This window comes from Hyaena hyaena, unplaced genomic scaffold (genome assembly GCF_003009895.1).
Source record: "Hyaena hyaena isolate Hyena2069 unplaced genomic scaffold, ASM300989v1 scaffold_739, whole genome shotgun sequence".
Taxonomy (NCBI): domain Eukaryota; kingdom Metazoa; phylum Chordata; class Mammalia; order Carnivora; family Hyaenidae; genus Hyaena; species Hyaena hyaena.
This window is the reverse complement of record NW_024081375.1, coordinates 141,322-166,404: the sequence shown is the minus strand read 5'-3', so window position 1 is coordinate 166,404 and position 25,083 is coordinate 141,322. Positions and strand designations below refer to the sequence as shown.

Genomic DNA, 25,083 nt, shown 5'->3' with positions numbered 1-25,083 from the left:
CTGTAAGTCAGTCCCCACTTGACCCAGCATCCGGTCACGTTGCCGCTGGTCCCACTCTTAGCTCTCACCTCCAGCAGTGACATGTTCCAGGACTAAGCTCCACAGGCATCTTCTAATTTTCATCATGCCCTATTGACAGTTTCAGAGCCCTGGTGATTTCTAGCTCCAGTCCTCTCCCAACACCTGAAGGATGCTTTGACTCAGAGCCCCAGCCTGCCAGCTACAGTTTGAGCCTCGTTGGTAAACATCCTGGATAGTGGACCTATACAGTTCTGTCCTTCATTATCTACCTGCCTCACCATCAAACTGATCTATACTACTTCGTGCCTTCTAGCCAAACCAGCAACACAGCAGTCTACCCCCTAAGGAATTTCAGAGAAGAATCCTTCATCTCTGTCACCATTCTACCCTCAGTGCAAAGAAGTTCTTCATGTTGCTTCTTAAGCCTTTTTACTCTTCTTCTTTCCTCTCTGGAGATAGTAACCAGTCAATCAGCTTTTTCTCTGAACCATTATTAACCCATTTCTCACCCTGCTCTTCACATCTTGTGAATCACTTGACAAGCCATGGTTTCTAGCTCAGCGGGAGGAACTAGGGTGCTGGCCCGTTTTCGCATCATGTTACTACAAGCAGGTAACGGGTTCTTATCCATAACCGAGTACTAAAAGAAGAAGTGTTACGTGTAGGAAATTCAAGCTTTTATCCTGATCCAGCAATTTTCTTTTCATTTTTACATGCCGTTAGAAAATGATCATTTTGCTTCACTAATATGACAAATAAGAACGACAGAAGCCATTTGTAAAGCAATCCATTGCTTCCCAGATGCTGCAGTCCAGCACCTCTGTTTATCTCCTGCATCTCTGCAGCAGAAAAGACATTTAAATGGAAAGAACACCAGGGCACCTGGGTAGCTCAGTCAATTAAGCGTTCAACTTCGGCTCAGGTCATGATCTTGTGGTTCTTGGGTTCAAGCCCCACATTGGACTCTGTGATAATGCTGACAGCTCGGAGTCTAGAGCCTGCTTTGGATTGTGTGTCTCCCTCTCTCTCTGCCCCTTCCCTGCTTGCTCTCTGTCTCTCTCTCTCAAAAATGAATAAACATTCAAACAAGAAAGAAAGAAAGAAAAAAAGAAAGAAGGAAGGAAGAAAGAAAGAAAGAAAGAAAGACTGAAGCTCAGAAGAGTTAAGTGACTTGTTCCCAAAGTTCAAGCTGCTACCTAAACCCAAGTTCCCTAATTTCATATCCATCATGACTTCAGTACAATGTGCTACACTATACAAGCTATATTCAAAAACTTATTAAGCATACAAGAGAAGGAATACTCGTGGCTCCCAAAGGTTTGCTCAGCATTTCAGGAATGTAATTTGAGGAAAGCAATTATCAGAACAAATAAGAAATTCATAATATATTTATTTGCTGCTTGATATAAATCTAGTACTTGTGAATTACCTTAGGTTTTCAGATGGTTTAAACTTTCAGAAAGCTGAATATTTTACAGGTCAAATATAAAATCAAGCAGCCAGTATACTGAGATCCAATCTGAAGTCCAAGAATGCACAATATATTTTGCTTTGTGTCATGTACCAAATGACTAATAGGTAGCAGGGGCTTTCAGGGTTATAATTTTAGCCCAAGGTTCTGGTAACTACATGAAATCCTTGAGTGGTTTATGATATCATAAGGTGAAATTATAGCTCCCCGTGGGCAAGAGTTGTTGAAATGCTTTCAGCCATTGAGTACCATAACTAGCCAGTTCTCTATAGCAATTATAGGAAAAACTATATTAAATGCCTAGTCATATTGACTAATGACTTCAAATATAGAAATTATTTTTTAAAATGAGAATGTCAGGCAGGCAATTCATTCATCCATCTATCCCATAAATATGTATGCGTCACCGTGTGTCTGCATCTGCTGCTCCAAGACAAGAGCTGGGGTACAGCAACAGACAAGTCCAATCCCTAATCCTGCCCTCAGAGCACTTTCATTTTAGCAGGGGAATCAGCCATTAAATAACCATAACTGAGATCAGTGTTATAATGATGAGGGGCTCCTGGGTGGCTCGGGGGGTTGAGTGTCCAACTTTGGCTCAGGTCATGACCTGGTGGTTTGTGAGTTTGAGCCCCGCATCGGGCTTGCTGCTGTCACCGTGGAGCCCACTATGGGTCTTCTGTCCCCCATCCTCCTCTCTCTCTGTCCCTCCCCCACTCATGCTCACTTGCTCTCTCTCTCTCTCAAAAATAAATAAGACATTAAAAAAAATTTCTTAATGTTACAATGACGAATAGAATGTTATGCCAATGTACTAACAGGATCCTGACCAACTGGGGTAGTAGGGACACTGTCAGAGAAGGCCTCCTTCAGGAAGTAAGCAGAACTAAACTCTGTTTGATGAGTCAGAATTATAAAGGATAGGGAGAGGAGAAAGCTCTTTCTTAACAAGCACATATTGAGAGTAAGATAGAGAGATCTGACCTCCCTCTAAATGGTAGGAACAGCTGTGTGGATATGCGAGAGGAAAAAGTGAGATAGAATCAGAAAATAATAACCTTGAGCGCGTTCTTGCCAATTGAGATAAGTCAGCAGAGAAAGACAAATACTGAATGATATTACTTACATGTGGTATCTAAAAAAATCAAACTTGTAAAAAAACAAACTAAAATGGTGGATACTAGGGGCTGGGGGGCTGGAGGGATAAAAGTGATGTAGTTCAAGCATGCAAACTTGCAGCAAACAGTAAATAAGCCTTAGAGATCTCATGTGCAGTATAATAATAGAGATGACAGTATTGTATTGTAACTATGCAATGGGATTAATATCACTACAAATGGCACTCATTACAATAAATAAACGTATCAAAGTAATACATTATGCACCTTAAATTTACACAACATTATATGTCACATGTAGTTGCTAAAAAAAGAAAAAGAATGCAGTATAGTAAAATGCATATACATACTTCTCATTATATACATGCCTACTATAAATATTATGTTGGTATATATTCTATGTAATGTAATACATGTGCATGTGATACATGTGTATATGAGAAGTATACAGTATATGTAATACAGCATATATGTACATTTTATATGTGTGTATGGGTGTACATATGTATAGGTGTGTGCACCAGAGCAGAGTTTGCAATGAGAAAACACCAGGCCATTAAAAAAATTTTTTTTAAGTTTATTTATTTTAGAGAGAGAGATAGAGAAACAGATCACAAGCAGAGGAGGGGCAGAGAGAGAGAGGGCAATACAGAATTTAAAACAGTCTCCAGGCTCTGAGCTGTAAGCACAGATCCCAACACAGGGCCTGAACTCATGAACCGGGAGATCATGACTGGAGCCAGTCAGACGCTCAACTGACTGAGCCATCCAGGTGCTCCAACACCAGGCCATTTTTTATAAAATGCCTCATCTCCAGTTACAAAAGGAAAGAATAAGATGCAAAGACTATAGAGACAATATTCAAGGGGTAACTAATTAGGATGACAAAATCAGATAAGATTGTAAAATATGTGTTGCCTGAAACTAATATAATACTGTGTATGTTAACTATATTGGAATTGAAATTTTTTTTAAAAAGTAAAAGATTGAGTTGAATGGAATAACAGGTACACGATTCTAAAAGAGACAACCAAGAGGTCATTTAATGTGAAAGAGTTACCTACTGACGATACCATTTGTCATTCACTTTGGAGAATATAAAGATTGCCACCAAATGGGAAAGGCCAGAAAGACTTACTGCACAGGTCACCTCTCAATAATATTTCAATATCATTTCAAACAACTATATTATTATTTTCAGTGATAATATTATTTTCTTTTTTTTTTTTTTTTTTATTTATTTCTAGGAGAGAGAGAGACAGCGTGAGCAGGGGAGGGTCAGAGAGAGAGGGAGTCACAGACTCTGAAACAGGCTCCAGGCTCTGAGCTGGCAGTCAGCACAGAGCCCTACGCGGGGCTCGAACCCAGGAACCGCGAGATCATGACCCAAGCGAAAGTCGGACGCTTAACCGACTAAGCCACCCAGGCGCCCCATGATAATATTATTTTCATTTGTATCACATTTTATGTATACGTGTCTTCTCATCTTGTGAGGAGGTACCCTGACAGAGTTTTAGCATAGTTAAACATAAAAAATTATTTAAAGTCATATGCATTTAAATGAAAAGTAGATGCAGTGAAGATTATGTTTCAGAATATCAAATAATAAGTGGAAGAAAAAAACAAATTAAAGACACAAACCAATAGGACAAAATACTTACTTAAACACATACCCCAAGCTCTAAAGAGAAATTCTTAGATATTGGAAGAACTGATTTAGGCATTATGGTAATTATTGGTAATTCTACTCCCTGAAAGTTGGTTGCACTAAGGAAGTGACATTTTTAGAAGAAGTCTCAACAATGTGACATTTATAAGAGACGCCCTTAAAACAGACCCGAGCTTAAAAATCAGAAGCTTGATTAATATAGTTCAAAAAGCATAAAAATTATTTTAAATGTATTTTGCCACTTTAGAGTTCTTCATAAATTACAAAATGGTGAAAGTAACCTAAATATTTATTTCCTCTGTGAAGAGCTGTGTGTCAACCAAGCATTACAATAAAACTCTGAGAACAAATATTTAACCGTTTTGCAGTAAATGCTTTAATAGTTTTATAAAGAAATAATCTAGGCAACATCTGAGACAAGTGTCATATAATAACTGAAGTTTTAATAGCCATTCATACTTGGAATTTTTTATGCACTAATAATACTTGGAGTAAAAAATGAACAGCATTTTCCAAATACAATAACTCAAGAATAAATGGAAGCATTTGTGCAAATGTTTCATTTTTTTAAAATCACCTTGGGCTGAGTCAAACCATGGAAAATTTTAGCTCAAAGGAAAATTCTTCCTCCCCACCCCCCCCAGCCCCCCTAAGAAATCACAAGGATGTGAAAACGGGATTATAATGGAAGCTGTCTTGCAACATTAACTACAGTGTTCATTCCTCTAAAAGCCATAATTCATGACTGTTCTACAGCTTTTTCTTTCAGCAATTATGCATATTAGAGGAAAGTTTGAATACATAAAAACTAAATACTGATAGAAAATCAAGCCACAATAAAAGACACGTTTACTTGACTAGTTTGCAGTGAAGGGAAATATGAAGGCTAACCAGCCTTCCCAAACCCCAGGTGCCCTGGTCCAAGGAGATTGGGAAAAAAAGAAAAATTCTAGCCACTGGGCATTGTGGAGCATTTACTGCCTGGCATCCATAATCAACGCACTGGGGGTCAATTCCATGACTAGGGGACAGTGCCTGGAGTAAGAAGAAATGTTGGCATCTATTGGCTCTCTGGGGAATTCAGTGCCAAAGTTGCTCTTCTAAATAGACAAACTGCTACAGAGAATACCTCAAACCCATTCCTGTTTCTCTCAGTTTCTCTTTTCTCTTCTTCTGAGGATCATGGGGTGACATAAAAGTATCTGATGAAAATTGCCCCATGCCATTTTGATTAATTATGTATTTCCAGAACCTACTGCAGAGTGTGGCCCTTGATAAACATGCTTTAAAAAAAAGTGAAAAATCTCTAAATTCTGTTTCAAGTCGGAAAATTTGCCTTTAAACCTTACCTCTGCTATGTAACTGGACTTTATGATCCTGGGCAAGGTACTTAAACTCTAAGCCTCAAATTCCTCACCTAAGGAATAGAAATGAAAATAAATCCTACTCATAGCACTGTCCTTAGACAGTTATGAGATAATGCATGTAAATCCCTGAGCACAGTGCTGACCTCTGACAGTGTTCAGTGATATTTGATAAATCTAAATTCTCCAGAGTTGTAGATGACCATAATCCCAGAGTTGTAGATGACTAGATGAATGAAGGACAAATTACATCTAATACAAAGCCTTAGGATCCACTCTAGTTGCTTTTCTCAGACCTCTAACAATAGGCCAAGATCAAATGCATCCTTGACTTCTCCAGGCAGAATTACAGCCAATATTCATGGCACTCAAGATTTATGCTTTGACATACATCTTTAGAACAAAGCCGGGGACGATTTTTAAATAGGAAATCTCAGAAGAAGCCCAGAAGTATTACCAAGGAATATGAAATTTATTTGTAGAATTTACAGACTTATAATAACCCTCCAAGCAAATATCATAGATTTTAAAATCTGAAAGGAACACGCATTCGCACACACACGATGAACTTATTGTGTCCCCTTGTTATCAGATTAATAAATCAGCAAGCAAGTTATTCTCCACACCTAGAGTAAAATATAAAAACCAGTGCATGGGGCGCCTGGTTGGCTTAGTCGGTTAAGCGTCCGACTTTCTCTTAGGTCATGATCTCGCAGTTCGTGGGTTCGAGCCCTGCGTCGGGCTCTGTGCTGACTGCCAGCTCAGAGCCTGGAGCCTGTTTCAGTCTGTGACTCCCTCTCTCTCTGACCCTCCCCTGCTCACGCTGTCTCTCTCTCTTTCTCTCCTAGAAATAAATAAAACATTTTTTAAAAATTTAAAAAAAAAACAGTGCACATAATTTTTGTCCTCAGAAAATGTGTAATCAAGTTGAGATTAAAACACTGCAGTAAGGGCCGCCTGGGTAGCTCAGTCAGTTACGTATCAAAATCTTGATTTCTGCTTAGGTCATCATCTCACTGTTGGAGAGTTTGAGCCCCGAATTGGGCTCCACACTGACAATGTGGAGCTTGCTTGAGATTCTCCTCTCTCTCTCTCTCTCTCTCTCTCTCTCTCTCACCCACTCTGCCCTTCCTTTGCACTCGCTTGCTTGTTCTCTCTCAAAATAAATAAATAAACTTAAAAAAAATCCTGCAGTAAAATAGGGAAGGAAATGTATTCACCATTAAGTACCCAGTGAAGATATCCCTTTCTCTGACCTCCCTATGAGAAGTGGCCTCCCCACCTGACTTTCTGTCACATCATACCATTTTTTTCTCTTGTTCTCTTCAACTTATCGCTAATCTATAATTATCTGGTTTGCTTTTTGGGTTTTTTTTTTTCTATAGGAGTAGAGACCTTTTCTATGTTATTCACGGTGATCATCAACTGGCACATGGTATATATGATATAAATGTGCTGAATCAAAGAATTCCTTGTTCACCTGACCCAGGAGCCCTAACTCAGATGGCAGGCAAGACTAAATCAGAAATATGCTTGAAAGCTTTAAAAAAATTTTATTTTCTAATGCTTATTATTTAGTTTTGAGAGAGAAAGAGAGACAGCATAAGTGGGAGAGGGGCAAAGAAGAAGACAGAGAATCCAAAGGAGACTTCAAGCTCTGAGTTGTCAGTGCAGAACCTGATGTGGGCCTCTGAACCCACGAACCATGAGATCATGACCTTAGCAAAAATCAGATGCTTAACCAACTGAGCCACCCAGGCGTCCCTATAGTTTGAAAGGTTTTAGCAAGAAATCATTTGGGGTGCCTGGGTGGCTCAGTCTGTTTAGTGTCTGACTCTTGATCTGGGCTCTGGTCATGATCCCAGGGTTGTGAGATCACACTAAACATGGAGATTCTCTCTTGCTTTCCCTCCACCCCTCTCCCCTACTCACTCACACACACACACACACACTCACACTCTCGCTCTCTCTCAAATAAAAAAAATTAAAAATTAAAAAAAAAAGAAATCATTCATTTCTTCTTACCTGCTCTTTCTACCAATTAATAGAATTCCAAAAGTAATGATGAGGCACTGTGGTGGGTCCTGTTAAAGTTCAAGGAAATTTATTCCCTTAAGAAATACATTCAAGTAAGGGCACCTGGGTGGCTCAGTCCATTTAAGCATTTGACTCTTGATTTCAGCTCAGAGCATGATCTCACAGTTTGTGGGATCCAGTTCCATATTGGGCTCTGCACTGACAGCACAGAGCCTGCTTGGGATTCTCTCTCTCTCTCTCTCTCTCTCTCTCTCTGCCCCTCCCCCACTCACGTGTTCTCCTGCACGTGCACTCTCCCTCGCTCTCTCAAAATAAATAAACATTAAAAAAAAATACATTTAAGTAAACAACTAATGGTACCACACTGTGATTAGTGAAATAATAAAAATATGTCAAAGGGAGAAGTGGCTCTCATCCAACTTCGGCTCAGGTCATGATCTTAGGTTGTGAGCTCGGGCCCTACGTTGGGCTCTGTGCTGACAGCTCAGAGCTTGGAGCCTGCTTCAGATTCTGTGTGTGTGTCTCTCTCTCTTGCTTTCTTGCTCTCCCTCTGCCCCTCCCTGCTCATGCTCTGTCTCTCTCAAAAGTGAACATTAAAAAAATTTTAAACAAATATAAATAAATAAATAGATAGATATATAAATAAATAAATAAAAGGAGATGTACCTAATCTGCATTTTATAGGAAGACCAGGAGGAATGGAAATGGGAATTCCAGGCAGAAGTAATGTGTGCAAAGGCAAAAAGGCAAAATTGGTCCAGATGACATGAGCACTAGGCTTAGAGACTGAAGATCTTAGATTTCTGGATCTTCACTTAACAACTTATAGTTGTTACCACTCTATCAATTACCTGTTACTATGATAATAACATATAATAAACCACAAAACATCAGTGGCATACAACAAAAAGCATTTATGTAGCTCTCAAATTTGCCAGGTTTAGCTGACCTTGTCTGGGCTCACTTACGTATTTAGGGGTAAGCTGGCTGTTGGCTGATCTGGGGTTGCTTCAATATTTGGTAGGGTTACCAGTCTCTGTTTCACATATCTCATCCTCCAGCAGGCTAACCCCAAACATGTCCTTCTCATGGCGATAGCAGAGGGCTATAGCATAAAGCAGAAGGTATAAGCACCTTCCAAGACTGTGCTTACATCATTTATGCTAACATTTCAATGACCAAAGTAAGTTCTCCGGCTGGAACTAGAGTCAAAAGGGGGGGCACTCACAGTGACATGGCAGAGGGAAGAATTGGAGCCATTAATAAAATGAAGAGACTATACACACATAATGTCTTTAGAGTTTGGTTTCCTATTCAATAAATGGAGAACACAACAGTTCCTCCCTCCTGACATCCCAGAGTTTGGGGACGGATAGGTATAGAGGGTGTTTCTGAAGTTCTTTGGCTAAGAATAAATAGACAAAGAAAGTTACTGTGGAAATCTAAGAGATTGGTATCTCTCTGTGGTTTACATACCTGCTAGCCACACATTTAAACTGGAACTTCATTTCATGTTCCTTGAACGAAACATTGGTTTCAAACAAAGCTTGTACGTTTTCTAGGGTGTAACCAAAAAAGGACATCTAAATACCAAATGCAGCCCCTGAGAGCTCAAGGTAAGCACAAAAATACTCATAATAACCACTAAAATAGCAGCAACGGCTAGTTCTTGAGGCAGTAGAATCAGGGAGGAAACAGCGATACTATTATGTTTTATGCCATGGAAGTTCTGTTTGCATTTTACAGTGAGAATAGATTTGTGTATTACTTTTAGCATTAAACAAATGAATATGTTTTTGAAATTTTTTCATAAAGTGAAACTAGTTAAGTATTTCCATTTCAACAGCTTAAACATTAACCCAGATATTCAGGATTGTTTCTGTCACTTTTCATTCTGAAATATCTATGTATTCACACTTTATTTTTATTTGCATGACTCCTGGATTCTCAAGAGTCCAGCAAACTTGGTTCTTCCCTCAATTTTGCCATAGTCAAGTCTGTTGGTCTTGGATTATTCATTTAACTTTGGTCAACTCTAGTTTCTTCCTCTGCAAATTAAGGATTATGAATCAAATGTTTCTAATATCACCTAGATCTAGCATTCTACAATTCTGGGGGGAAAAATGTCCATTTACAAATGAGCCCACTCATCTGAATATTACCAGTCAGAATATGAACCATAAAAAGTTTTAAAAAGAGGAAATATTAATTCAGGGTTTAATAACTAAACAGGTTTTTAAATCAATATTTTTAGCTACAAATAGTTCATTATTTTTTAATGTATACTGATATAACATATGATGATTTTAAAATAATCAAATAGCTTCCACTTACAATTACTGTTAAACTGATGAAATACATTCAACTTGTTTTAGAGTGTATTCTTTTTTTAAATATTTTTAAAATTAAAAAAATTTTATAATGTTTACTTATTTTTGAGAGAGAGAGATAGAGTGTGAGGGAAGAAGGGTAGAGAGGGAAACACAAAACCCGAAGTAGGCTCCAGGCTCTGAACTGTCAGCACATAGCCTGATGCAGGGCTTGAACTCACTAACCGTGAGATAATGACCTAAGCCAAAGTCAGTCAGTTAAGAGGTTAAAAGCCACCCAAGAACCCCTAAAAAATTTTTTAAAAACGTTTATTTATATTTGAGAGACAGAGAAAGACAGAGCATGAGCAGGGAAGAGGCAGAAAGAGGGAGACACCGAGTCTGAAGCAGGCTCCAGGCTCTGAGCCATTAGCACAGAGCCTGATGTGTGGCTCAAACCCATGCACTGCAAGCAAGATCATGACCTGAGCCAAAGTCAAATTCTCAACTGACTGAACCACCCAGGTGACCCTGTATGCCCTTTTTTTTTTTTTAAGTTTATTTATTTTGAGAAAGAGCAGTATGAGTGGTGGAGGGACAGAGGAGAGAGAGAGAGAGAGAGAGAGAGAATCCAAAGCAGGTTCCTCACTGTCAGCACATGGACCCCGATGTGTGGCTCAATCTCCTGAACCTTGAGATTATGATCTGAGCCTAAATCAAGAGTTGGTCACTTAACCGACTGAGCCACACAGGTGCCCCTAGAATGCATGTTTTTTAAACTCAGTGTAGATTAATTATCATAAATATTTTAAGTTCTGAGTCAGCTTTTGTTTTTTTCCTTCTCTACACTGTGGGCATATTCATTCATCAGACTTACTAAGCATTTACTTCTACTATCTAGCTACCGGAGACAGTTCATGGATCTGTTTTTCCAGTTTGCACCAAGCCAGCTTCTGCATATGAGTTATAAATTCATCTCATTCTCCTAATTTGTTTGCTTATTCAAGGTAGTGGAATCAGAAGCTACATTCAGGTTCAATTCCAGAGGCACCACACAAGTTTAGTATGTTAAATGTGTGTATGACATAACTCCACTTAGCTGTTTATAATCTTGGCCAAATTGCTTAATCTTGCTGATCCTCATTTTTCTCAACTGCAAACTTTATGAATCGTTGCATGTTTTGTTTTCTTTCTTTACTGCTACATGAAAATTTTCTAAAATTTGCAGAAGAAGGAAAAAGAAAATGTCTTTTAACTCAGCTGACTGCTGCCCTCTGATGCTTAGCTCAAAAAGCAAAATGCTACTCTGTGATTCATTTAACGGGAGCAAATGTGCTGAACAGAAAAGAAAGATAAGCAAACACCAGCTCAGTCATAAACTGGAAGTTGGTCTCAAGTGGAAAGAAAAGCTGGGAGCCATGGTCTAGGCAAGCTGCCCTGGTGGGAGGAGAGGCATCTTTTCCTGGCTACGTTTATTCGGAATAGATGCTTGCATCTTTGAGGGTCCCTCCATCATAAGGGCTCAATCACTGATTCCCTTGAGCTCCAGAGCAAAGACAGATTGCCTATTCAGCCCTGGCAAATAAAATTATTGGGTATAGCCGAAGTCACCCCCGAGGACTAGCCTAGGGGAAAAAAATGTACCAAAAGGAAAGGATTTCTCTTTTTACTGTTATTCAGAGCTTGTCTTTTTGTTTGATGTTTTCCTTTGGCAGCTTCTCTAAGAGGCTGGTTTCCTGGGGTCTCTGCTGTGGGATTACTGACCTTCAGGCTAAACTTCCTACTGTACTTTTACACCCACCCCACCCTGAATGAAGACCAAACTGGACATGCTTTAATATTTCAATCTTCTGATTTTATAATTAAATAAAAACTGGCATTAAGACAAGTTCCTATGCACAAGGATTTGGGTGGAGTTGTGCCAAAAAGCTTACATCACATAGCCTGGAGATAAATTTATTGCTGTTTTCATTCATTTGCATTTAATCAGCCCAGAACTGCTGACTCCAGGTTCAGCAAGGACCTTACTGCCTGTTCAGTCTGCAGGGTACAGTACTGCTGGTGATGGGCAATGACTCAAGCGAGAAGTTTGAGCTCCACAGTCCACAGGTCATTTTTCACCTTGAAGCTTGGCTGGATAGCCAGTCAATTACATAAACAAAAAGCCAGGGTTATTCTGATGTCATGGGCTTAAAGGAATCCTCCCCTTTTCCGAGAGACGTGTTGGTTCTGGCCTCGGCTGACCTGGTTCATGCCCCAGTTCTGCCACTTACTGTAGAATCACATCTTTGGAAGAATTATGGTTCTAGACTAGCATTATGATCATATTTACCTTTGAAAATCCCATTACAACAATATCTTACATGTAGTTGGATTCTAGTGTCAACTGATCAGTATGCATACCAACCGACTCCAACACTATAGGCTAAAGAGCCTGAGGAAAGTGATTTCACAGCTCCGAGCTTCATTCGCCATCCGTAAACTGGAGTTATTAACAGAAGCTACCTCTTAGGGGTATGGGAAGGCTGAAATGAGATGATGCATGTAGGAGGCCCATATACATAATCGGCACAATAAATGATAGCTATGGGTATTGGCAGATTGTTAAGAGCTAATTAAGCTCCCATAATCAATTGTTGAGCTCTATGTACAATGGTGGAATTCTTTCATTTAACCATTTTGCAGATAAGGGAACTGAGTCACAGCAGTGAAGGAGATAGTTGGTAAAACCATAGTGGTCAAGATTATAAATGGAGCCACACAGACTACCCAGCGCCGTCATTCATTGGCTCCATAAGCAGAAACAAGTCAGTTGCTCTGTGATTCAGGATTCTCATCTATGAAATGGATAGAATGAAAGAATCAGCCCCAAAGGATTGTTGTAAAGATTTAAAAAGTTAGTATGTCTAAAGCATTTAAACAATGCCTGGCAATGGTGAGCTATATCATCATCGTCATCATCCTCACCATCACGACCATTGTGTGTATGATTATTCCATGCTTCTTCATTTAGAAACACCATTAGTGTGGGTAGTACCAGCAGTGAAATCATTCATCTGGTATATAAGGGAGAAATGGACTTAGCTCTGCATGATCACTAAAAGTAAAATGGGATTTGAAGGGGATTTTGAAGAAGACAATCGGAAGACAATTGGAAGGATCTCAGTGAACTGAATAAGATAGGCTGGGATGCATGAAATGGGTGATGGGTATTCAGTAGGCCACTTGTGATGAGCACTCGGTGTTATACATTAGTGATGAATTGCTAAATTCTGCTCCTGAAACTAACATTACACTATACGTTAACCAATTAGAATTTAAATAAAAATTTGAAACTATAAAAAATGGGTGAAAACAAATGAAATAAATCAACTAATGTCAAAAAAAAAAAAACCCACAAAAAAATAGGATAGTCAGTTCCAGATGAATAGAAGAAGACAGGGCCAGAGAAGAAGCCAAAATGACTCATATGAAAGAAAGGGAACGGGAAACAAAAGACATAGGTAGAACACTGATAGCACAACAGCAGTAACTCCCCTATAGAAATCCTATTATTCTTTGGTTTAGTCTCTCTAGTGTTTAAAGGCTGGATACTATAAAAATCATAATAATAGGCCCCATCCTTGTATTACTATACATGACTCAGAAATATACCACAGACTTCCAAAGCCTGGGTAAATGAGTTCCACAATGCCATTTCATGCATGTTGCCAAACAACTTTAATTGTTTAAAGAAAGAAATAAAGACTGGAAACTTATGGTTTCATAAATAGTAGATGGGGAAGTGTTATTGAATGTGACATACTAAAAAGAAGAAATAAAAATTACTTTTATCAGCCATATTCCTTTGGGAAGGGGATTATTTATTTAACGGGATTATATTTGAGCCTGAGTTAGGGTTTTTCAGGCTCACCTTTGCCTTATTTGTGGGACCTGGAGCAAGTCCCTTACTCATTATGAGCCTAAATCTTCCAATGGTACAGATCAGAAAGTACGAAAGGGGAATGTTTAGATACAAATACTCTGGGGTCTAAGTTCAAAATCCTCTGTATGCTTATTGGCTGAGTGATCTTGGACAATTTATTTAAATGCAAGTCTTAGTTTCTTGTATGAAAATTGGAGTAAATACCTCATAGGGTTGTTTTGAGGCTTAAAATACATAATGCATGTTAAAGTTTTAGCACAATGCTTGACATATAGAGAGTGCCTAATAAATGGAAGCCACCTATATTGTTAGCTGTAAAAGTAAGTAAATGGACTAAATGATCTGTAGCATGTCCTCCAGCCTAGACTCCATATTTTTATAGCCTTCCTGACTTCGGCATCTCTTTTCAAGTCCACTCCCTAGGCCCCACCTGTAACTCAGGTAGTGACCAGTGACCAGAGCATTAGGATGGCTGCCATAGCAGCAGAGGTGTGTGTGAAGATGTGGGTGTGCTGACGGGGGGTTGGGAGGGTGGGGAAGGGGGAGCAGGGTTCAGTCCTCCTGCAGCCACCCCAAGACTGCTAGGGCCCCATGGGATACAGGATGAATGTGCTTGTTTTTGGCAGCTTGGCCAAACCATCTAGCTTGTTTTTTGTTTTTTATGAATAGAACACAGAAACCATCCTACTACTTGGGCCTTGTGAATGGAATAACATGCATGAATGAGTTTTGTAAACAGCACAGTTCAAATGTTGCTATTTTTGCTGTTGTTGCTGCAGTCGTGATAAATACCTTGTTTAAAAACCCAAAGAGTATAGGCTGTCTGTCTTATTTCTTGAAGCTGGCACTTGTTCGGATTAAATGTCCATTAGTCTTGAGGAGTGCCTATAATATCTGTAGTTTCTCAGAGAAGACGAATCTTTCCTGAAGGCAGTATAAAGTAGAGATTAAGAGCACAAGTTCTCTGGATTCAGTTCCTTGGTCTGCCATTTTCTGGTTGTATGGCCTTGGGCAAGTTGCTAAACTGCTTTAAGCTTCAGTCCCCGCCCTCCCCACCCCCATCTTTAAAATGGGGATAATGATTATATGTAGCACAAAAAGATGTCTTGAGGATTACACATTACATGTCTTGAGGTGATGAATTTAAGATCTTGGCACAATGCCTGGAATGGAGGAACTATCCAATAAAGGTCAGCTGTTACCATTATTAAAATAAGGAAAGAAATAATACAGAACTCATAAATAGCTGCAGCTTTGATAAAATGGCAGATACACTAAGTCTGCATCAAAAGGATGAGGTCTGGAGGAATGTGGCAAAGAAGAGAATGAAATGCAGGAAACATCTCAGCTAGAGTGAGCAGGCGTGTCACTGGCCGGTTCTCATAACTTCAGGCCTGTGCAGACAGCACCAATGGCACCTGCCCTTGAATTTAAGATGTAATTCAAAATTATTCCAAGCATCATACTAATGCTTCAATTTGAAATTCTGTGACCAGAGCTTTTCAATTACTGGCCCTAAAAAGACACAGAGGACTGTAGTAGCTGGGAACCTTCTGTTGGGACATTGATACTCCAAGCAGCTCAAAGTGAGTTGTGCTGTCAGACTAAAGCCTAAATCTGTGCAGCGCCAGGAAGCCTGCTGAGATTTATCAGCCCCACTTCTGTTCACTCACCTATGAAGGTGGCATCCCATAAGTGATTGATGGGGTTTTAGAATGGAGTAAACTTTCAAATATGGGAATCAATGAAATAGTTAGATCAATATTGTCTATGCCCGTGACTGGCAAACATTTTCTTCTTGGGCCAGATAGTACTATGTGAGGCTTTGTGAAACCAGACAATCTCTTTCACACCTACTCAACTCCATTGTTATAGAACAAGAGCAGCCATAGACAAGATGTAAACGAAGGGCATGTCTGTGTTCCAATAAAACTTGACTTACAAAAGCAAGTAGCAGCCCACAACTGACCCACGTGGCATAGTTTGCTAACCTCTAGTCTAGACAAGGGTTTGGACGCAATGACTCAGGTTGTCAGAAGGACCTGGACTAAAGCTCATATAAATCAAACATGATGTCAGAAAATGGTGCTGACTAGAGATAAGCTGACCTAACATAGAGGGCTTCAGCCTAAACATCAAGAGAGGAAGGAAAACCCTTCAATTTAAATGGAGAGCCTCGCTCTCGTAGAAGAAAGTAGGAATAACATGGAAAAAAGAATTACAACATAAAGTGTACTCCATCATTCACATTAGAGAGAGACTGAACGGGGCTCTGGAACATTGTTTCCAGCCTCATTTTTCTGTATTCTAATGTTTGGAGCATGAGTAATAACTCCATGAACGCACATCCCTATTTGCTGGGAACAATCTTAGTGGGTCTGTTTTTCCTCTGTAATAATCAGTAGTGACCCCTTTTGAAGAAGTGTCCCAGTTTGCACTATAAATTATATGGCCACACTTATAATAACCAAAATGACTTTGAAAGTGTAGCATGTGTTATTTAAAGTTAAACTTTAACTTTATGTGTTATTTAAACTTAAAACTTGGAAAATAACACAAATCTAGACAGGGTGAGAGCTGCAAATTATAGAGTCAGATTCAAATCTTAATTTATCGTTTTCTGCTGGTCTTACACAGTATGCCGAATCTCCCTGAATCTTAACCCTTCAGATGTAATGACAAATAATAAAAGTAACAATCTCATTAGATTTAAATGTATTAGCATATAGTAAATATATGGAAAATATTCACTGTTATTAATATTATTATTATATTTGAATGGGTGGACTGATTAGGTGGGACATAGGATCATCTCTCCTATACAGAAGATAGGCTTCAAGAGGAGTGATTTCCTTTTCTCTGAAGACATTCAAGCAGAGACTTAACAGGCACTTAATAGTGATGTTATGAATAAAGCCTTGCTGCTCCAAGTCTTGTCCATGAACCAAGTGCTGGCATCAACCGGGATCTTGTTAGAAATGCAGACTCTTGAGGTGCCTGGGTGGCTCATTTGGTTAAGTATCTGACTCTTGATCACGGTTTGGGCCATGATCTCATGGTTCATGAGATCAAGCCCTGAGCCCTGCGTAGGGCTCTGTACTGACCACGCAGAGCCTACTCGGGATTCTCTCCCTCTTCCTCTCTCTCTGCCCTTCCCACCCTCAAAAAATATATAAACTTAAAAAAAAAAAAAAAAAAAGAGGGGCTACTGGGTGGCTCAGTCAGTTAAGCATCCAACTTCAGCTCAGGTCATGATCTCACAGTTTGTGAGTACAAGCCCCGCATTGGGCTCTGTGCTGACACTTCAGAGTATAGAGCCTGCTTTAGATTCTGTGTCTCCCTCTCTCTCTGCCCCTTCCCTGCTCTCTCCTCTCTCTCTCTCTCTCTCTCATTCTCTCAAAAATAAATAAATGTGAAAAATGTTTTTAAAAATAAGAAATTCAAACTCTCAGGCTCCAACCTAGACATAGTGAATCAGAATCTACATCTTAAAGAAATTCCAGGTGGTGTGTTTAGCTTAGCCATAAAGGATTCAGAAATCAATGGGTGATTACAGTAGATGACATTTACAACCCCTCTGAATTCTGAGACCACTCCATATTATAGATTACACAGGTTTTAAGTGGATGGAATAATGACATGGGGAGGAGCTATGGTCTCAATAGCTAGTTTATCCCATGTTACCTGGCAGGTTAAGTATTCCCCTTTCCGCTCAATTCTAAGGGACATTAAACCAAGTCTAGTGACTACATTCCATTTATTAAAGTACAATCTCAAATAGATACAAATGTAGACCTTAAATGAAAATACCCACCATTAAGACTGTTTTCAAATCTAAAGCATCGTATCTCCTTGGACATAGCCCCTTGATTATTCCCTGAGTTTGCTTCCATTTTGTTTTGAGCATTTCTCTGCTTTCTCCAAAATGAGTATCTGATTATTCTCCATGCAGGTGCTCTGTGTAGAGTTCAGTATTCCATTAATGCTGAACAGTTCACATACAGATGGATAGTTTAACCTCTGATATTTCCCCAAGGCCCAAAGAGGTTGAAACAAACATAAACAGAACTAGAAGAGCTGGCGAGATATTTAGCTGAAACTTTAAAGACATTTTTCTCTCTCTGGGACTTCCTGGTGATGGCTGTAACACAGCTCAACTGCTTCAGCTCTTTGTATATATTATCTTCCCTCCTTGATGCAGGCTTTCTGACATCCCTGGCTGTTTGAATTACACACCACATGGACACACAGGATGGACTGTGCTGGCCCATCGGGTTGCATCCGTTCTTCTTAGATCCCTTTTCTGATTCCATTATTCAGTGACTGCTGAATAGCCCATTGTGTTTTTCCATTAGAATCTCACACATAGAAATTTTAAAAGAATATATTGTTTCAAAAGATTTAAGATAAGAATTAAAGGGAAAAAATAATTTTTACGGGGAAAGAAAAACAACGTGAAATGTGACAAAAGTATCAAGTTTTTAATGTGTGTAACCTAAGAGAATGTTATATAAATAATGATGATTCATGACACCAATATTTATCAAGCATCTACTGTGTGCCAAGCACTGTGTTTGCTGCATAACCATGATAATGATGATGACCATGATGATGACAGTAAGAGTAGCTAACATTTCTTGACAACTTATGACCACACAATTGAGATAGGCATGGGCCCTGCCCTTGTGGGAACTTAAAAGCTAACAGGAAAAGCAGACATTGAACAAATAATTCCAAGTTTTATCAATACTATGGCAGGGTATAGTGTGAGAGTGTTATAGGTGGCCTAATCTAGACTAGGGGGTCCGTGAAAGCTTCTGTGGGGAAGCAATGTTTAAGAGTTAGCTATACAAAGGAAAGGTTGGATTGAGGAGAAAGAGTATTCCAGGCAGAGTGAAGACTATGGTCAAGAGCTCTGATCAAACAAAAAGTATGTGTTGGAAGAAATGAGAGAACTTAGAGGCTTAGAGGACCAGGAAGAGAGTGGGGAGATGAAGCTGGAGAAAAGAAGGTAGAAAAAGGTTATGCAGAATCTTGGAGTTCTCATGAGGAGGCCACGTTTATCCCAAGGGCAATGGGGAGCCACTGATCAGTGTTGATAAGCAAGTGAGTTAAGTGATCAGCTTTGGGCTCTAAGAAGATTACTTTGACTGGACTGGAGGGAAAGAGAGGAAGTATGCAGGGAGCAGAAATGATGGTGGCTTGGACCAGACAAGTGGCAGTGTTTATAAAACATCTCCAAGGTAGAGTAGGGTCCCTGTTGGGCTAATAAAATGCTCCCTCCCATTGGAGCCTGGTTATTTGTGTTAGTGTTGAAGGAAGTTTCTCTTCACAAGCATTAGAGCCATGTGAGGCAGATTCAGGAGCCCACGAACAAAAGACAACCAAAAGGCGTGGAAAAGAAGAAACACAAAGGGCTAGATCTCCACTGGGATGTGAGCCTGGGTCTGCTGGTTTGTGACTCTTTCCCACAACATGGGAAGGAAAGAAGTACTGACCCGCTCAGCAGACAAGAGAGGCTCAAGATTTGCCTAGAAACAGTTTGTAGGCTATAAAAGTATTATAACAGAGTAATGTGCAGAAATGGACTTCTGAAAGGGATTCTTTCCATATATAAGACAAAAGTATTGAATTACTGACCTAACATCTCTTTACCTTAAAAGGAGGGTTCATTTCAACAGCTGGAGTTGTTAGCTCCTCTTGTACTAAGTGGGATGACCAAGTCCTCACTTCACTCTGGGTTCAAAGAAGAGTTATCAGTCATCCATCAAGCGTTTTAACTGAGCAACTATACGATGAAAGGCTTTGGAATACAGCGGTTAATCATACATTTATCACACACAGCTTCCAGTCCAGTGAAAAAGCTGAAAGTCTAGACATTAAACTAGGACACAATTTAATTTCAGAAGTGCTACTGTGACAGATTCTATCAAAGACAATTCTGTGTACTGTGAGGGCTTATGAGAGGAGGGTGTGGTGCAGGCAGCGAGTTAGGGAAGTGATGAATGAACTGAGATATTAGGCAGGTGGAGAGAAATAGGTAAGTGGTAAAGCAAGTTAATTTGACAAACATATAGCACACCTGTTGGGTGCCAAGTGTCATATACGTCACCATGATATACAAATGAATGAAACTCAGTCTTCATGCTGGGGAAGTGGTGGGCTAAGTCAGGCTAATTGCTAGCTATGAGAATCTTAATGTCACATTAACTGCCCAAACCTCAGCATCGTAACTATAAAACAAACAAACAAACAAACAAACAAACAAAAATCACATCTATCTTGCAGGATTATTGTGAGAATAAAAAATATTTAGAGCCCTTAGCTCACTGCCAGGCACATAAGCCACAAGTTTTATAATAACCACACCAAGAGTCAGAAGCAATGTCCATCCACATTGTTCAAAAATTCACTTTTTTCCATCAGACTGCCTGGGTCCAAATCCCAGGTCCATTTGCCTTGGGCAAATGACAAACTATCTAATCAATAGTCTCTTCATCTATAAAAGGAAGAAAATAAAAATACCTCATGAGTTTCTTGGGAGAATCAAAGGAAGTAATGCACAAGAAGAATGGAAGATGGTTAAATAAATAGCTAGACTACATATTTTATATGCGGAAGGTTCTATACCAACACAGATAAACAGTAAACTGTTTCTGGTTTTGTTCTAGATAAGAGGTTGAAGCTAGTTAAGACCAAAGATTTCATGTAGAAAGACTTGACGTAGGCCTTAAAAAATAAATAGGTGTTGTGCAGACAGAATGCTCTTAGCTTTGCCTTGCTCAAGCCACAAGGCTTCAGTTTGCCACTGTGAGAATGCCAAGGGGGGCCTAAGGCTTAAGGACAATATATTAAATGTGCATTAATTTATTTTGAGAGAGCATGTGTGTGAGTAGGGAAGGAGCAGAGAAAGAGTAAGAGAGAGAGAGAGAGAGAGAGAGAGAATCCCAAGCAGCCTCCATGCTGTCAGCTAGGAGTCCAACATGGGGTTCAAACTCACGAAGTGTGAGATTATGACCTAAACTAAATTCAAGAGTCAGATGCTTAACTGACTGAGCCATCAGGTTCCCTGAGAATATTTTAAAAGACTAGTGAGTTTATTGTAATAAGCATCTTCTCTCCAGTTGCTGCCATGAGCTGCAAGGCAGGTTGATAATAGCATGGGCTTTGGAATCAGACAGACTTGGGTTTAATTCAGTCTCTACTACATCTAACTGTGTGATCTTATGCCAGTTACTTCTCTAAGCTTCAGTTTACCAATCTTTAAGAAGGAGGTAATAGGGGCGCCTGGGTGGTTCAGTCAGCTAAATGTCCAACCTCAGCTCAGGTCATGATCTCATGGTTCATGAATTCCAGCCCTGCATCAGGCTTTGTGCTGACAGCTCAGAGCCTGGAGTCTGCTTCGTAATCTGTGTCTCCCTCTCTCTCTCTGCCCCTCACCTGCTCACACTCTGTCTCTCTCTCTCACACACAAAAATGAATAAACATTTAAAAAGTTTCTTTTAAGGAAGTAATAATAGTGCCACTTTGTGAAGCTGCTATGAGGAATAAACAAGATAATGCATATAAAGTACTAAACACCATGTTTGGCACATAATAAATATTAGCTGCTATTATTATTGTTGGTGCCTCATTAAGGCTCTGCTGGCCGAGAACGTTAGAATTTGTTCAGTGTATGGCACAATTACACTCAACACAAGGGCATGCCTTCTCTCCTCCTCACCAGGGGATCTGCAACATATAAACAACCAGGTGGTGAGTTCCTACGTGGGAATGATTGCAGGTATTCACCTCTGTGGTCCCAGTAACTTTGAAAATTGTACAAAGTAAGCCCTCAATAAATGTTGAATAAATTAGTGAGGAATTTTTTTTGCTGATCATAAAATAAACTTTGTTCTAGTTATAGACATGAGGACTGTTTCTGTAAATCTATAAATAAATAAGTACACCTGTAATTTCACCAGCAATGGAACGACCATTGTTAGTATCTTGATACATTTTCTTCCAAAGTGTGTGTGTCTGTGTCTTTGTCTATCTCTGTGTGTGTGTGTGTGTGTGTGTGTGTTTGTAACATATATGGTACATGTTGGAGATCATAACATTTAAAGTAACTATATAGGTATTTAATTTGATCATACCATATAAAAGCTTTTTGTCCATTTGTCATATGAGCATTTGTCTTGTTTTATTAAATATACTTCAAGGGAGTCTGGATGGTTCAGTCAGTTGAGATCCAACCCTTGATTTTGGCTCAGGTCATGATCCCAGGGTCATTGGGTTAAGCCCTGTGTCAGGCTCCACGAGCGTAGAGCCTGCTTAAGTTTCTCTCTCTCTCTCTCTCTCTCTCTCTCTCTCTATCTCTCTCTCTCGCTCTCGCTCTCTCCCTTTCTCTCTCTCTCTTTCTGTCTCTACCTCTGTCTCTCACTCTGCCTCTCTGCCCCTCTCCCCAGCTCATGATCTCTCTCAGATTAAAATATATATATATACATATGCTTCAAAACATGATTTATACACTGCATAACATTCTATAAGGATGGCCATATAATTTATTTATTATTTATTTTATTGCCATATTGTTAGATCTTTATCATGTTACAAAACTAATTCATCTTAAATATAAATTGTTACCATATTTAGTGAGTTCTTAGCCTTCTGGCATTGTAGGCAACTTGAAAACCTAATTTATTAAAAAAAATGAAATTGCAAAAAAAAAAAAAAAAAAGAGGGGCACCTGGGTGGCTCAGTTGGTTAACTGTCCAACTTTTTATTTCAGCTCAAGTCGTGGTCTCATGGTTCATGAGTTCAAGCCCCATGTGGGGCTCTGCACTGACAACTCAGAGCCTGCTTGGTATTCTTTCTCTCCCTCTCTCTCTTTGCCCCTCCCCTGCCTGCATTCTCTCTCTTTCTCTCTGTCTCTCTCAAAATAAATAAACTTAAGAAAAAGAAACTCTGTATTATTTTCTTCATCAAAGAAAATTACAAACATATTTAAATAAAATGCTGCCTGGGGTGCCTGGGTGGCTCAGTCAGTTAAGCGACCGACTTTGGGCTCAGGTCATGATCTCATGGCTCGTGGGTTTGAGCCCTGTGTCAGGTTCTGTGCTGACAGCTCAGAGCCCCAATCCTGCTTCAGATTCTGTGTTTCCCTCTTTCTCTGCTCCTCGCCCACTCATGTTCTCTCTGTTTCTCAAAAATAAATAAACATTTAAAAATTATTAAAAAAATAAAATAAAATGCTGCCTACAATTTCAGGACCATATAAACTTCATGAAGCCCATCCATGGAGTCCTGTCCCAGGACTTCAGGTCAAAATCAGTGATATCAAGAGAACAAGCAGAACGAAAAAGTGCAGGAGCTCTAATGTGACAATTGTGACTGCTGACTACAAGATATTCAACTATTTTTATAGCATGGCCCAATTCCAGTTCATTCTTACATTGGAAATAATCTTAGGTTTAGATGCTACATTAATACTTCTGTACAACTTTCATGAATAATAGTGTTGCATGTGCTGTATCCTTATTATCCTTGGTGACGGAAAGCCTCTGCAGAGCTCCGGGTGTGCTACTTCTCCTCACTACAAGGTTGTGCACTATATTCATGTGAAAACTATATTAGTCTACCCCTGCTCCCCTTCTCCTCTGTGGCTCCTAACTGTCTCACATCCCATTCCATTTGAGCAAGTATACAGCATGACTCAGCACTGGAAAATACAGTTATCTAAAGGAAAGAGATAATTTCATAATTTTACCAACTATAAATTCAACAAACTTAAAATATAGCATAAAACAGATAGTTGTATTAACTGCTTTGGATCAGATGTATTTCAACCTCAAGATACAAAGTTTTTTGTTGTTGTTTTTAACATTTGTTTATTTAGTTTTGAAAGAGAGAGAAACAGAGCATGAGTGGGGGAGGGGCAGAGAAAGAGGGAGACACAGAATCCGAAGCAGCCTCCAGGCTCTGAACTGCCAGCACAGAGCCTAACGCAGGGGCTCAAACCCATGAACCACAAGATCATGACCTGAGCCGAAGTCGGATGCTTAACCGACTGAGCCATCCAGGCATCCATCCCTCAATATGCAACATTTTAACCTGGCTTTTGTTTAGTTCTAACCAAGGAGCACAACCTTTAATTTATTATCCTTATGCCTTTGTCTGATATGCAATTTATAATAGTGAGGCTGGCTCCACATGCCAGTTTATATAGTGTCTAAAGAATTTTTATAGGTTCTCATTATAAAGCAGAAAATTGTTTTATGTTTGTTGTTTCCATACATTTGCTTCTGAAGTTGGAACAATTACTTATGTGAAAGCTAGGATATAAAAGAGCATGTACATATCTGCACATTTCTATGTACGCGTTAATGACAATGTGTGTTTGAAAAATTGTGAATCACTATTAGGTCCCAAAGAATGATGGAAGAAGAAAAGTTTGAAACTAATTCTAAGAATAATTTATATTAAAGACCTTTCTCTTCTCTCCTTTATAGCTGCATCATCCCTCTCAAGGCTTCCGCTTTGGAACTGTCCGGGAAAGCAGTGCTGAAGATTATGTGAGGCAAAGCTTCCCAGAGATGCATGAGTATATGAGAAGGTACAACGTACCAGCCACCCCTGACGGAGTGGAGTATCTGAAGTGAGTGTCAACCTCTCAGGTCCAGAAAGTTCTCTCTGAAAGAGACATCTTAGCTACCGATATATATAGTATGTGTTGGTTTTTTAAAATGACAGCTAAATATACCCACTGTGTGTTCAGTAAAGCCTCACACTGTGAGATCGAGAAGGCAGTATGGAATAGTGTGCATTCAATTATGTGACCTAGATTACCAGTTACCTGCATAGTCCCCAGTTGGCAGTAGCTTTGCTCAAAGTGCTAGTGGGGTCATTAGCGTAGCAGATGGTGGGGGACGTAAATGTTGGCTTGCCATCACCGAGGAAACAATGGTGCTGAAATGATCAAACACTCAGGGAATGTGGCCAGAGGATAAAGTGTCCCAAGGCAACCCTTTCCTGCACAGTGAATCTCTAAGCCCACAGACTGTCTCCTTTTGCCACAAGGAAATGGAATTTATCTTAGAGATTTCCTGTAGAAAGGAAATAAGATAAAAGGCAATGATTCCCATGCCTGCGTTCGTCTCATCAGAATTTATGAGAAGCAATCAAGAG

The 25,083-nt window shown here is 39.5% G+C and overlaps 1 protein-coding gene across 1 annotated transcript in view; it reads left to right on the top strand.

The window, feature by feature from the left end:
- Nucleotides 1–25,083, top strand: part of GRIN3A (glutamate ionotropic receptor NMDA type subunit 3A) — a 168,096-nt gene that overhangs the window by 88,514 nt on the left and 54,499 nt on the right. Inside the window, exon 4 of the mRNA XM_039218187.1 lies at nt 24,408–24,553. Coding sequence (XP_039074118.1) covers nt 24,408–24,553 — 146 coding nt within the window. The remainder of the gene's footprint in view (nt 1–24,407; nt 24,554–25,083) is intronic.